Genomic DNA, 13,068 nt, shown 5'->3' on the forward strand with positions numbered 1-13,068 from the left:
TCCCTGCATCTCACTTTTCTAAGTTGCAAACTAAATAGTTGTAGATTGATTAACAAATCAAGAAAGCCCTATGACTGTGTCTAGATCTATGCCTCTCCCCCACCAGATTCCAGGGATATATATGGAGGTGGGATGGGGAGTGGAATAAAGGGGTAAACGTAAAATTGCCCAGTTTGGCACTATCCTGAATATTGTCTCCAGAGAATGAGGCAAACCCAAGCACAGCTGATGAGTTAACCAGATATGATGTAGAAAACATTTCCTTCTGCTTTTTGATTTCACGTCTATTTTTGAAGCCATAGAGCTCTCAAGACCAGTCAGTTTCTGGAGGCAATGAGGGAGATGCCTACTCCCATGAAAGGCCCTGCCCTGATGTGGATAGTTTTGCTGCTATTCAGTAAGTAGAGGTCCAGTTACCCCTGCTGGAGGGTCCAAAATGAATCTGAGGGATACCTGGGGTAGGAATGTTTACAGTTTTGGTGGTGGCTTTTTCTAGGACATGTGCAAATCATGTGGCATTTCCCAGGCACTCTGTAGTGGAGACAAGCTGGAAAACAGAGGAAACTGGGCTGAGCAACACCTATGGGGAAGCCTGACTAAAAGCCTAGTTCTTTGCAGTCACTCTGGCATCTCCCAGAGTGCAAGATTCCTCTCAAGGCGGGGAGGATAGAGGAAGGGGAGAAGCTCCCTCTCCCCCTGGGCCAGATTCTTGAGAAGGTGGTTGGTCCTTAAAATTCTGTGGATGTAGATCTCATCCCCATACCCAGATCCCAGTTCCCTGAAATTCCGGAAGACTGGGCATAGACACTAACTTACCCCCTCTGGACTTTTGCAGCTCTGGATGGCATGTCAACGGGTGAGTCCTCTGTGTTTGTTCCCTCAGTGTTTCAGTGTGTCTTGGCATTGCTTTCTTCATCCCATCACTCCTGTTCTCTAATGACTATGAATCTAGTCCTCCTTGGCCAACCTACTTCCCAGCCCTACCTTGCCTTGTCTTCCCTTTTTTCTCCAATTCAAAAGTTTCTCACATGTATAATTTTTGCAAGTTAGCCCCTCCTCTGTTTAAGTCCACATTCATGTCTGTTGCACATATACATGTCTCAGCCTCTCTCCTAGACACGTTCACCTAATCTCATTAAATTCTTGCATTATTATTATTATTACTATTTTACAGTTGAGGGTGCTGAAACTCAGATTAGTGGTTTGCTGGATGTTACACAGCTAACAAGGGACTGGATTCCAACACAAATCCTTTGGATTCAAATCTGGTTCCTTTTTGGCTATACCAAAAGTCACTCTTTTGTCATCACCATCTAAACACTTCTTTGGTCTCTGTTCAAATTTGTACCACATCCTTTTGTTACTAGAAGCCATTCAAGAATAATTCTCTTGGTGGTTCTGACTGCCTTCCAGAATTGACATATATTTTGCATTTCATGTACACTCACAATTAAATAGTCCTAAATATTTAGAGCTTGGAAAGACCTCATATTTCATCTAGTTCAATACCTTTATCCATGCATAATTCACTCATTCATTTACTCAACAAATATTTAATGAACACTTACTACATACCAGCCATTGTTATTAGCAATGGTTGAGCATGACAGACATTGTCACTGCCTGAAAAGAGATTGCAGTCCTCATTTACAGATACTGAAATTGAAGTTGAGAGAATTAGAGTGAGTTGTCCCAAATCATATAGTAAATTAGTTTGTTTTTGTTTAAATCTCCCGCATTTGTGTCCTGTCTTTTTCCCTAGGTTGGGAGCTCCCTGGGGCCACAATGATGTTTTGTTCATCCTTTAATCCTTCCCCTAGGAATCAGGACAGGGTCTTATCACCAGTATTACAAGGATAGACTGACCATTGATTGTATAAATATTGGTATGTTTGTACTTTTGAACCTGGACTGCTTTCAATGATTTTTTTTCCTTCCACATCTCTTTCCATAATTTTATCTTCAGAAATCATCCAGAAATCTTCATTGTCCATGAAGCCCCAGTGGAATAGAATATTTAAAGGAGAAAATGTGACTCTTTTATGTAGTAGTAACAGTCTCTTTAATGTCAGCTTCACCAAGTGGATACACAATGGCACAATTTCACCAGTGACAACTTCAAATTGGAACATTGTGAATGCCAGCTTTGAGGACAGTGGGAAATATACATGTCAGCATGGAAGATTTAAGCAGAGTAAAACTGTGAACCTGGAAGTCTTCAGTGGTAAGTTCCAGAGATATGGAAATACAGATATCCCATGTGAGGAATGGCTCATCTGAAGGTGGGAAGAAAGCAGATTATTCCAAGGATTAGGACACCAGGATGGGACTCAAGGCCTCTCATTCAAGACCTCTCCACCTCTCTTCTTGTACCCCACTTCTGCCTACATATATGCCTTCTTTCAATATTCTGGTCATCTCTCAATATTATTCCTCTATTCTATTTTTCTCTATCTTTTCTTCCTGTAGACAGTTGTATATTATGTGATCAAATGGCATGATAGATATGTGAACACTTCAAAGTACACCTGGAATAGGATCAAAAGGTTTGATTTAAAGATTTGCTATTCATAATTCATGTGCTATGACCTGAATATTAGGTTGTACTCTTCATTTTGAAAGATATCTGTGTACATTCCTTGTGACATCTATTGTTACTTAAGAACAAATCTTATGTTTGTTTCATCTTTATCCCTCTCCTACAGCCCAAAATTAGCACAGCATGCTTAGGCCATATTGTGGGTTAATCAGTAAATGCTGAATAAACAAGCTAATGATTTCCCATAGTGACCAAGAGGTCACTGTTATACTTTATATTTTTCTCTTGAGTGAAAAGAGATGTTTCAACATCCATGTGCAAATTCCAAATACAAAATAAAGCAATAGAGAATAGCTTCTTTATCCTCAAGGATTGGTCCTAAATAAAATATGCTTGCCATATAAGTTAGTCGTATTTCCATTCAAAATTCTCATTTTGTGACTGCTTTTCAATTTTTACAATGACATTAACCATAGAAGCTGATTCTTGTCTTTTATGGATTCATTATTGACAAATATTTCCTGAATACCTACCAACTCCTAGGTATTATGTGAGGCACTGGGAATGTAATGTAGAATCAAACGGGACTCCTGACCTCCTGGAACATAGAGAAGGGAGGAGGGTAGAGGGAAGAGGATAGTAAATTAAGAATTACACAGTTAATTAAAATAATTAATTTAATTAACTTCAATTGTGAGACATGTCTTGAGGAAGTTTTTGAGCCAAATATGAGTGACAGTAGAACTGGGAAGGTCCTGTGAAGAGAGGACAACATAGACACTCTCTTGAGTAGAGTATATTTATTTTCTCATTAGTGGCTAGAACTAGCAAGAATAGATCTGAAAAGAATTCTGGGTTTCAGGTCTTCCCTGTATGAGCTCAGCGGAAAGGTCCAAGAGACTTTATGGCTCCAGATGGACTTTTCGGGAGAAGTACTTATCAATATAGAAGACAGGCTCTAAGCATTATTTTGCATTTCCTTTTTATTGACCTTATGAGCCAAGAAGTGGGTTAATGATAATTCATGGTTTCTGACACATACTCTATGCATTACCCCTTTTATTTTAATTTTATCTATCCATCCCCCCCATCCCCATTGATTGTTAAATAACATAATTAATGCTTTTCAGACTGGCTGCTCCTTCAGACCTCTGGAGAGGCTATAGAGGGTAAGCCCCTCGTCCTCAGGTGTCACGGTTGGAAGGATCGGAATGTCTACAAGGTGACCTACTACAAGAATGGCAAAGCTCTCAAGTACTGGTATGAGAACCACAACATCTCCATTCCAAGTGTTACCACTGAAGACAGTGGCACCTATCACTGCAACGGCATCCTTTGGAGACTTAATTATACCTCTGAGCCCCTCAATATTACAGTTATAAAAGGTGAGTTGGCAAATGAAAGAGGAAAAGTCCATATCGGGGGAAGGAAAAGAGGACATCTCAGCCTTAAGTGGCTGTAGCTTGTAGAATAGGGATATGTAATATGCTGGAAAGGCTACTACATTTGCCAGAGGGAAGACCTGGGTTATAGTACCTATCTCAATCTCTGTCTTAGGGTCCTTATTTGTTTATTTGATGGTGACAGTAATACCTGCTCACACTATAAAATTTTTATGAAGATTAATGTGGCAATATTTGTGGGATGGCTTTGTGAACTGTTAAGCACTACTCAAGCATAGCAGATTGTGATGACTATTTTGATCCCAAAGTCTTCTGTTCATCCTGGGGAGAATACTTATATTTATCAAATTAAAAGAAAGTTTTAGAGTTGAAGGAACCAAGTATGTGAACAGCTGGAATGGTCCATTCCAGCTTAGGAGGGCTGGGAAAGGAAACCAAGTCAGTTAGCTGAGTGCCAGTGTATTGGGGGATGAGGAAATGGGATTGATCAGGAGAGGGCAGGCCTCTATGGCCTATTAAAAAACCTGTTCTTTCCAAACACCAGGCAAGAGAGGGAGACTTTGTAATATTTGCTTTGCAAGGAGAAAATCAGACATTTTCCTTGGCTCACTTTGTTCATACTAATGTTTAAAATTTAGAATTGAGCCCTAAATGGCAGTTTTCTGTTAATTAATTTGAGACCAAAATGCTACTTAATTTTCTTTAGACCTCTAGTATCTTCATCTATAAAACAGAGAGTTTGGTCTAGACTCCATCAGAATCACTGGAGGAACTTAACAAACTATTGATGTCCATGTCTCATCTCTTGAAATTCTGATATAATTGGTTTGGAGCATGGCCTGATCATCAGTGTTTTTTAAAAGCTCTTTCAGGTAATGGTAATGTATAGCCGGTGTGAGAACCACTGGTCTAGGTGATCCTAAGTGATTTCGAGTTGTAATATTCTGGTGCTTTATAATTCTAGAATACTCACAAAAACCAGTACAGTATAAATAAAATAACAGAATCACAAAATATTAGAACTGAAAGGCAACTTAGCTAGTCTAACATCTTCATATCACCTAGTATGCATGCAAGAAATGATGATTGTTTGAGAAAGAAGCCACTGGTGACCCCCTCACTCTGTCTCCTTCCCACACCCAAATCATATGTAGATGCTGGTCTTGTTAGCTTCAAGAAGGGGGTCATCTTCCCTATGACCTTCACCCTTGGGCACACTGGATAGAGTAACTGTTAGACAGGGGTTATGGGGGAATGCTCAGGACTCCCCAGGGCTCCAGGGAGTTCTGACTGAGGAACTCAATCTGAGTGCTCCTGGTTGCCACATAATGCTACAAATGGAGGACACTTGGTCCTTCTCTTAGGGAGGATGAAGCTCTAAAAATCATTCTTCAATTACTAATATGAATTATGTTTCTTGTTGTATTTGTGTTCCACTGTAGCTCCCCAAAGCGAGTACTACCAGCTGCAATACGTTATCCCATTGTTGGTGGTGATTCTGTTTGCCATGGACACATGGTTATTTATCTCAACCCAGCGGCAGTTCGCATTTCTCTTGAAGATTAAGAAGATTAAAGAAGAAAAGGCAAAAAATTTCTGAACCCACATCCTAAGCCCAGATCCCAAAAAGGACTGATGTCATTACTCAAGAAACATTTGCAACATCAATTTTTTTTCCAGCATCAGCAATTACTCCTCAATTGTCAAACACAGCTTACAATGTACGTAGAAAATCCTGTGCTCAAGGATTTATAGAACTGCTTCATTAAACCAACCGGAACTGGTTAAGTGGCATGTAATAGTAAGTGCTCAATAAACATTGGTTGAATAAATGAAAGATCAAATAGATTCATTTAGCAGCTTTTGTAAAAGAGAAGTTCAATTTGAATAAAATAAGTATGAAACCATATAACAGGACGTGTCTGCAAATTCAAGGGCTAGTTTGTTGTTTTCTTCTAGAGGCATGAACATGAAGTTCTAGATTAGAAATGTCTTCTCTTGATTCTTGTAAGTATTATAGGAATGAGAAGACATGGTAAGGTACCAGTGAGGTTGATAATTTTTATGCTCTCTCTTCACCTTACTATGAGCTTTTGGTTCTTAGCAGAATCAGAGGCAATCTTGAACCACAGGACTCTAAAAATGAAGTCTATTCTAGAATTTCCCTATGATTGTTTCTTCCCTCTAATATCTCCCAAACTTACATCTTGGGCTTATACCTTGTATCTCAATATAGCATTGAAGTAAGCATTTTAGAGAAATTCCAAAAAATTATAATAATCAGATCCTTCATCTGTGAAAAGAGTCCAGGACAGAATAAGATCTCAGGCAAAAGAGCTAGACAATTTTGGTTTGTGTATTTTCCCTTTCATTTTATATTTTCACCACATTTAGGCTTCTATCATGGAGTAAATGGGATTAAGTTTCTCCTATTATAAAGCCATATATTAGAAAGAGACTCAACCATACAGAAGAATACATAAACTCAAATCCTGACTCTCCAACTTCCAAAGTTTGTGATTTGGAAGACTCTTCCTAAACATCCATTGGCTTTAGTATTCCATTTGTAAAATTAAGAATGACAGTACTCATCCTGTCTACCTCCTAAGGTTCTTGTAAGAACAAGTAAGAGGCTGTATCTAAAAGTTCTTTAACAGTTGCAAAGATTTATAAAAATTTATAAACTTTTAGCACCAATATGAGACACAGTCTTTGCTACTACTGCCCCCCCATGCCCCTGCCAATGGAGATAGTCATACTGGGGGCTTAGATAAAGCCTAGAGAAGAGAGGGAACATATTACCAGTGCTGACTATGACCTTGTGGTAGCCAATGAGAGATCAGAGTGCCCATGCTTTAGAAGAGTTAATAACCTGAGGAAGTATATCTGGGGAGAAAATTTGTAAATATCCATGAGTCTTATTTTATCCAAGGAATTTTTCTGGGCCACAAAGCAGAAATAAAAAGTTTCTTTTTATTTTATTGTTTTCTTTTCTTTTTGATTTTTAAAAATTTAAACAGGTATCTGGTATGACCCTTCTTCACACTCTCCTAAATTAAAAAAAAAAAATATTTCAAGGAGATGAGAAATGGCCTCATTCCGAGTGAACAGTCTTGTCACTTACCTTCACGTAGTAAATAAGTCTAATGAATGAAGAGATTTCTTCAGCAACAGCAGTCCAGAAAAAGTTTCCATAGGAGGCTCCCTGGTGGTGTTCCAGGACACTTCCTCTGCCATCTCCCCAACACCTACTTTAGGTTACAGCCTTGGGACCAGTCCTGCCACCATGTAAATTAATCAGACTTCACTCCACACACAATGATACAGTGTGTCAGCATCACAGGCATTGGGCTAGAGAGCAAGTTTGTCCCTTACTTTAGACAAGGGTCTGAGGCCAAATGACACAGAATGAAGAACAGGTACTTGGCATGGGTAGAAAGTCCAGGCTTTATCAGCTTGAGACGCATTTTCTGAGAGATTTTCTAGTTTCTTGAGTACCACAAGTCACTTTTACCTCCCCATTTATCCTCACTCCAAGCTTGAGGAAGCTACAGATAGAACACAGATCTTGGAGTTCAAGCTTCTAACTAGCTGTGTGATTGAGCCAAGTTACTTGCCAGTCTCTGAGATTCTATTTCTCAGGTCCCTTGGAGCCCAGGCATTTTGTCATTTATTACCTTGTCATTCTGTTTCTATGTGGTGATTACCCAGGCACAAAGGCTCAGAATGCATTCCCCAAGAAGCTCCAGTGTGACTGTTTCCTTCATCCTCCATGCATTGGTCTCTCCCTTCACTGTGTTCTTCCATCTTCCATACATCTAAATTCCACTTTTTTTTTTTAGACAGAGTCTCACTCTGTCACCCTGGCTAGAGTGCAGTGGCCTCAGCATAGCTCACTGCAATGTCAAACTCCTGGGCTCAAGTGATCCTCCTGCCTCAGCCTCCTAAGTAGCTGGGATTACAGTTGTGCACTACCACGTCTGGCTAGTTTTCTTCTCTTATTTTTTGTAGTGATGGAGCCTGCAACTCTTGCTCAGGTGGGTCTTGAACTCCTGGCCTCAAGCAATCCTCCCACCTCGGCCTCCCAGAGTGTTAGGATTACAGGCGTGAGCCACCACACCCGGCCCACATTTTCTTTTTGATAGTTATACATCCCCTGCTCCCAAAGGAATGGGGAACATGAAGTTGGAGCCTGAATATTTTGTGGATCCCAAAAATATGGTATTTATAAAGATGTCTTTATATATTAATGTATGTGAAATATTTTCTACTATGCCAAAGATGGAATATATACATTATAAAGATGATTCATCCTAGATGTACCTATGGGGATGCCTCCATCACCTCTGATCTCTTACCAAATTGGTCTAGGCCAGCTCATAGAGCAGATTTTTCTCTAGGCAGACACAAATCATCATGAATTTACAATAGTTAGGGATCGGTTTTCTGAATATCAAGTTAGTAGCTCCCTATTGACTTGACCAAGTCCCATGGCCACCTCTAAAGTGAAGACTCAGATAAATGATCCACCTTGTCAGTATACTGGGGAATTGAGACTTGAAGAAAGGCTCTACTCTTTCCCTCTTCTCATTAAATGGGAAATGGACAACAGGAGTTGTTCCTTGAACATAGAGATGGAAGCTTTATGTTGAAGATGGCAGAGGCACCTCCAGCCTAGGTCCCTAGACAACCTCTGAGAGTGGAACTGTCTTCCTGCCATAGATCATCTGACTAGCTCTGGACAGTCCCTTACTGAGCCCAAGTCCCCATCTGGTGCTTTCACTTCCACAACATTCCCACCATGAACATTTAACTCTATAAATGGACCCAGGATAGCAATCAAATTCACTTGTATATTTCACTTATGGCACCTATTCTCTTTCCTTCCATGAAAATTGGAATGACATAGTCCCACTTTCAGTCTTTCCTGTTATTTTCAATTTTTCAAATACCACTGACAGTTATCAGCAATCTCACTGCAAGGTAGTGGCATCAGGCTGCAATGAAACTGAAATTGCTCACAGAGAATTTTTTGAAGAGAGAAAAAGTGACGTCTTGCGGATTCTGAGAGAAATTCAGATTTTAATTTTTTAACCAGTTTCCAAGAAGATAATACTACACTTCTGCCAAGTAAATTGAGTCACAGTAAATACAGCTCAATAAGTAGGATGAAATTAATTTTTAAAGTAAAATATAGGCCACTGATCTGCCTTTATTAGAATGTATCAAGGGTGAAAATTTGGGTTCTCTGCTATGTGACTTGCAGTTCCACAAATGGGATCTTAAAATGTGGCAGGTTAGATTCCCCAGAAAACAGACTCTGAGACAGAGATTTGGACACAGTAAGTTTATTAAGGAGTGATCTCAGCATCTACACCTGTGAGGGAGTGAAGGAAGTAGGATTAGGCAGAGAGACAAGTCGAAATGTGATGTAGTCACAGCAAAAACTGTGACCATCTCACAAATGAGAGCTAGGAAGCTGGGAGAGGCCTTCATAATTATCTTAAAGTGACACAATAACCTGAAATAGACAAATCATTGGAGGCTTTGTATCCCTGGAAAGGGAATGTGACCTTTCCTTTGGAAGAAGCAGCTCTTTATAAGGACAATTCCTGAAGAGGGACTCAGCTGAGAGCTGTCAGCCCAAGGCACTCCCAGAAGCTGGGGGAATGGATGTGGGGTCCGGAAGGGGTGCCATCCAGTGATGTGCCACAGACCCATGAAATACAACTTCAGATAAAAGACAGGATGTTACTGGCTGCCAGACATTTACATAACAGCTTTTACCTAGAACTGCTAAGCACATTTTCTAAATTTTTTTTTTTTTCCAACTTCACGGAAATGCACTGTCACTATCATTTCTAGAAATCTGGACACTAAAGCAAAGATATCTTTTATCCCCAGACTTCACATGACAGTGTTTTTTGCAAAGCAAGACATGTTAACTTGACTTGAAGGATGTGTTCATTTCCACTGACTTGCCCCACCCTTCAGCCCCCAGCAGACTTCATGACACTCTCGCAAGTGATATCTTGCCTTTGAAGGATCACTCAATTGGATCGGATGGATTCTGGATACTGCAGGAACTAGGTTTGAGACTCATGACATGCTTGTTCCTCACTATTGAAGGCCAGAGTGGAGTGAAAAGGATGAGAGAGAGGGGATCCTTCCTTGCTCCAGAGCATGCACTTTTACCTTTTGTGATGCTCAGTCATGCAGTGCTGTTTTAAAGTCAGGTTTAAGTTGGGAGTATACAAGAAGAAATTTCTAAAAATTTAGTCCAACAGCCTTAGAAGCTCACTGGAAAATTTTTAAGTCATTCTTCAGACTTCTGTTCATTAAAAATTTTTTCAGAAGTTGTAGTTAAAGTGCTTATGTTTATAACACTATTTCAGAGAATTTTACGTCTACCCTGCAAAATAAACTATACTTTTGCTTGGCCCCTTCCAACATCCGTCCTCTTCATCTTGTGTTGAATGTATGAAATGTTTTGAGCTTTTCATCATGATGTCTTTTTCAATCTGAGTTTTCTCATCTGGGCATGTAAGAACTGTGGACAACACACCTCTGTGTTCTCTGTAGCTGATGCTTTTTTGCTTTCCCACCTTTGCATTTCTTATTCCCAACTCAGGTGGGGCAGTTCAATTGACTTGCAAGGTGTTACTCCAGCCTTTTAAAGATCCCCCAAGCTGTGATGAGATATTAACAAGCAGAAAATACAGATTACAAGAAATCCTTCAGTGTTAACAGAAATGTATATGCATGTGTATCTCCTCACTAACTTGTAAAAAGTTGAACAAATCACTCCACAACCCTTAATAACAACGGAAAAGTTTTTCCGAGCTGGTTCCCAAACCCTTTGTTCATTAGCTTTTTAGAACCCTGCTGGACTTTGTGTCTCAATGGATTTGTGTAACTCAAAATATTCTAAGAATGTGTGTACCTGGGTGCACCTATGTGCAAGTGCACCGGGTATGCATAAGCCAGACACTTACATTTTTTCTCTACATTCTTAAGTATATGCCAAGTCAGTTTCTAACTGCTCTGGAGGAAGGCACAGAGAAGCACGACTACCTCAAAAGGAAACCTCCAGTTTTATCACCCAATTTAATTTAGTATAGTATTCTTGATCCCATATTTAAAGGTATTATTGAAATTGCATTAAAAAGTAATACATATTTATAAACTCAAAGAAAAAGCTTTCACAACCTCTCTTCATTAAGGGAAGAGGGGCTTTTGCCCCATGGCTCTTTGCAGAGCATCCTTGACCTCCTTGTTCCTCAGGCTGTACACGGCAGGGTTCAGCAGGGAAGTGATGATGGTGTAGGTCACTGAGATGAGTCTGTCCTGCTCCAGGGAAGCCTGGGACTTGGGCTTAAGGTAGATGATGGAGGCACAGCCATAGTGGATGATGACCACTGTGAGATGGGATGTACAGGTGGCAAAGGCCTTCTTCTGACCCTCAGCTGAAGCAATCTTAAGGATGGTGGAGATAATGAGGACATAGGAGATAAAGACCAGACCCATTGGTAGGACAAGGACACAGACACTGACAACGAAGTTGATGATCTCATTGACAGTGGTGTCTGTGCAGGCCAGTTTCAGCAGGGGTCTCACATCACAGAAGAAGTGGGAGATGACAAAGCCATCACAAAACAGAAGGCCAAACACAGATGTTACTTGGACAATGGCCATGCCCAGGCCAATTCCCAGTGATCCAGATGCCAGTTGGACACAGGTATTCTTACTCATGATTACTGAATACCATAGGGGGTTGCAGATGGCCACATAGCGATCATATCCCATGGCTGTGAGCAGGAAGCAGTTGTTGATGCCAAAGGTGAGACAGAAGAAGAGCTGAGTGGCACAGCTTTGGGTGGCAATGGGCTGGTGAGGATTCAAGAGGCCAGAAAGCATACGAGGAATGATGGCCACAGTGTAGCAGGTCTCAGAGATGGATAACATGCTCAGGAAGAAGTACATGAGGGTGTGGAGGTGACGGTCCAGGTGAATAATGGTCACAATAATCACATTTCCAGAGAAAGTCAGCAGGTACAAAGTTAGAAAGACAACAAAGAAGATAAGTCTTTGGTGCCACTCAAAACCAGAGAAACCTTCAAAGAGGAACTCAGTCACAAAAGTGGAATTTGGCTTTGACATTGAGGTAAGTCTAGGTTTGAAAGAGCTGGGCAAAGGAAAGGAAGATATGATGAGTCAACCATGAAACAAAGTAGGCTGGACCAAGACCTTCAGTAAAGAGTGTGTCCATCCTCTGAGCAAGGCCCAGACCCCAGGGGTCACCAGTGTTCAGCTCTTGGACAATTGTTCAGAGTCCTCACCTTGGCCCACCCTCTTCTTTGGTATTATAGAAGGTTACCTTAGGATACTGGGATTGAGAACAGAAGGAGATGAGAGGGAAAGTAGAAACATATTAAAAGGGATTTGTAGGTAAACTACCTGATTTTAATTTTTTGATTATACACCCAGAAGTGTGATTGCTGGATCATATGCCAGTTCTATTTTTAACTTTTTGAGAAACCTTTTGTTAGCTTTTAATAATAGTTTTTTTTGACACTAGCCATTCTAATATTGTGAGGTGATGTCTCATTGTGGTTATGATTTGTGTTTCCCTGATAATTAGTGATGTTGTGCATCTGTTCATCTACCTGAATGAAATTAGAATCTCAAAGACATATTTGCACTTCTATGTTCATTGCAGCACTATTCACAATAGCCAAGTTATGAAAATAGCCAATACCCATTGAAAGATGAATGGATAAAGATGTGATATATACGTAGAATGAAGTATAATTGAGCCTTAAAAAAGAAGGAAATACTGCCATTTGCAGAAACGCTGATGAACACGGAGGACATTATGCTAAGTGAAATAATCCAGTCATAGAAGGACAAATACTATATGATTTTCACTTATATGAGATAACTAAAATAGTCAAATTCACAGAAGCAGACAATAGAATGGTGGTTACCAGGGGCCAGGGAGGGGAAAATGGAGAGTTGTTGTGCAACTGGTATAAAGTTTCAATTATGCTAGATGAATGAGTTCTAGAGATCTGCTGTACAGCATGATGCCTATAGTCAATGTTACTGTATTATGCACTTGAACAC

The 13,068-nt window shown here is 40.1% G+C and overlaps 2 protein-coding genes across 2 annotated transcripts; one reads left to right on the forward strand and one right to left on the reverse strand.

Annotated features, from left to right (window-relative positions):
* The first annotated feature begins 243 nt into the window (after positions 1-243).
* FCER1A (Fc epsilon receptor Ia) lies at positions 244-5,851 on the forward strand. Its single transcript, XM_045546384.1, has 5 exons — positions 244-397; positions 836-856; positions 1,967-2,224; positions 3,670-3,924; positions 5,385-5,851. The coding sequence occupies exons 1-5, from the start codon at positions 334-336 to the stop codon at positions 5,540-5,542; spliced, it is 756 nt and encodes a 251-aa protein (XP_045402340.1). The 5' UTR covers positions 244-333; the 3' UTR covers positions 5,543-5,851.
* A 5,160-nt stretch (positions 5,852-11,011) lies between these two features.
* LOC123634649 (olfactory receptor 10J3-like) lies at positions 11,012-12,202 on the reverse strand. Its single transcript, XM_045546385.1, has one exon. It carries the CDS (start codon positions 12,100-12,102, stop codon positions 11,161-11,163), a length of 942 nt encoding a protein of 313 aa, XP_045402341.1. The 5' UTR covers positions 12,103-12,202; the 3' UTR covers positions 11,012-11,160.
* Positions 12,203-13,068: the final 866 nt, after the last annotated feature.

The sequence above is a fragment of the Lemur catta genome, chromosome 3 (assembly GCF_020740605.2).
Source record: "Lemur catta isolate mLemCat1 chromosome 3, mLemCat1.pri, whole genome shotgun sequence".
NCBI lineage: Eukaryota > Metazoa > Chordata > Mammalia > Primates > Lemuridae > Lemur > Lemur catta.

Bases quoted from the DNA above. Each gene is read 5' to 3' on its own strand.
- FCER1A (XM_045546384.1), top strand. From the start codon at position 334: ATGAGGGAGATGCCTACTCCCATGAAAGGCCCTGCCCTGATGTGGATA. The intron at 398-835 runs GTAAGTAGAGGT...GGACTTTTGCAG, and splicing joins GATAGTTTTGCTGCTATTCA to CTCTGGATGGCATGTCAACG. The intron at 3,925-5,384 runs GTGAGTTGGCAA...GTTCCACTGTAG, and splicing joins CAATATTACAGTTATAAAAG to CTCCCCAAAGCGAGTACTAC.
- LOC123634649 (XM_045546385.1), bottom strand. From the start codon at position 12,102: ATGTCAAAGCCAAATTCCACTTTTGTGACTGAGTTCCTCTTTGAAGGT.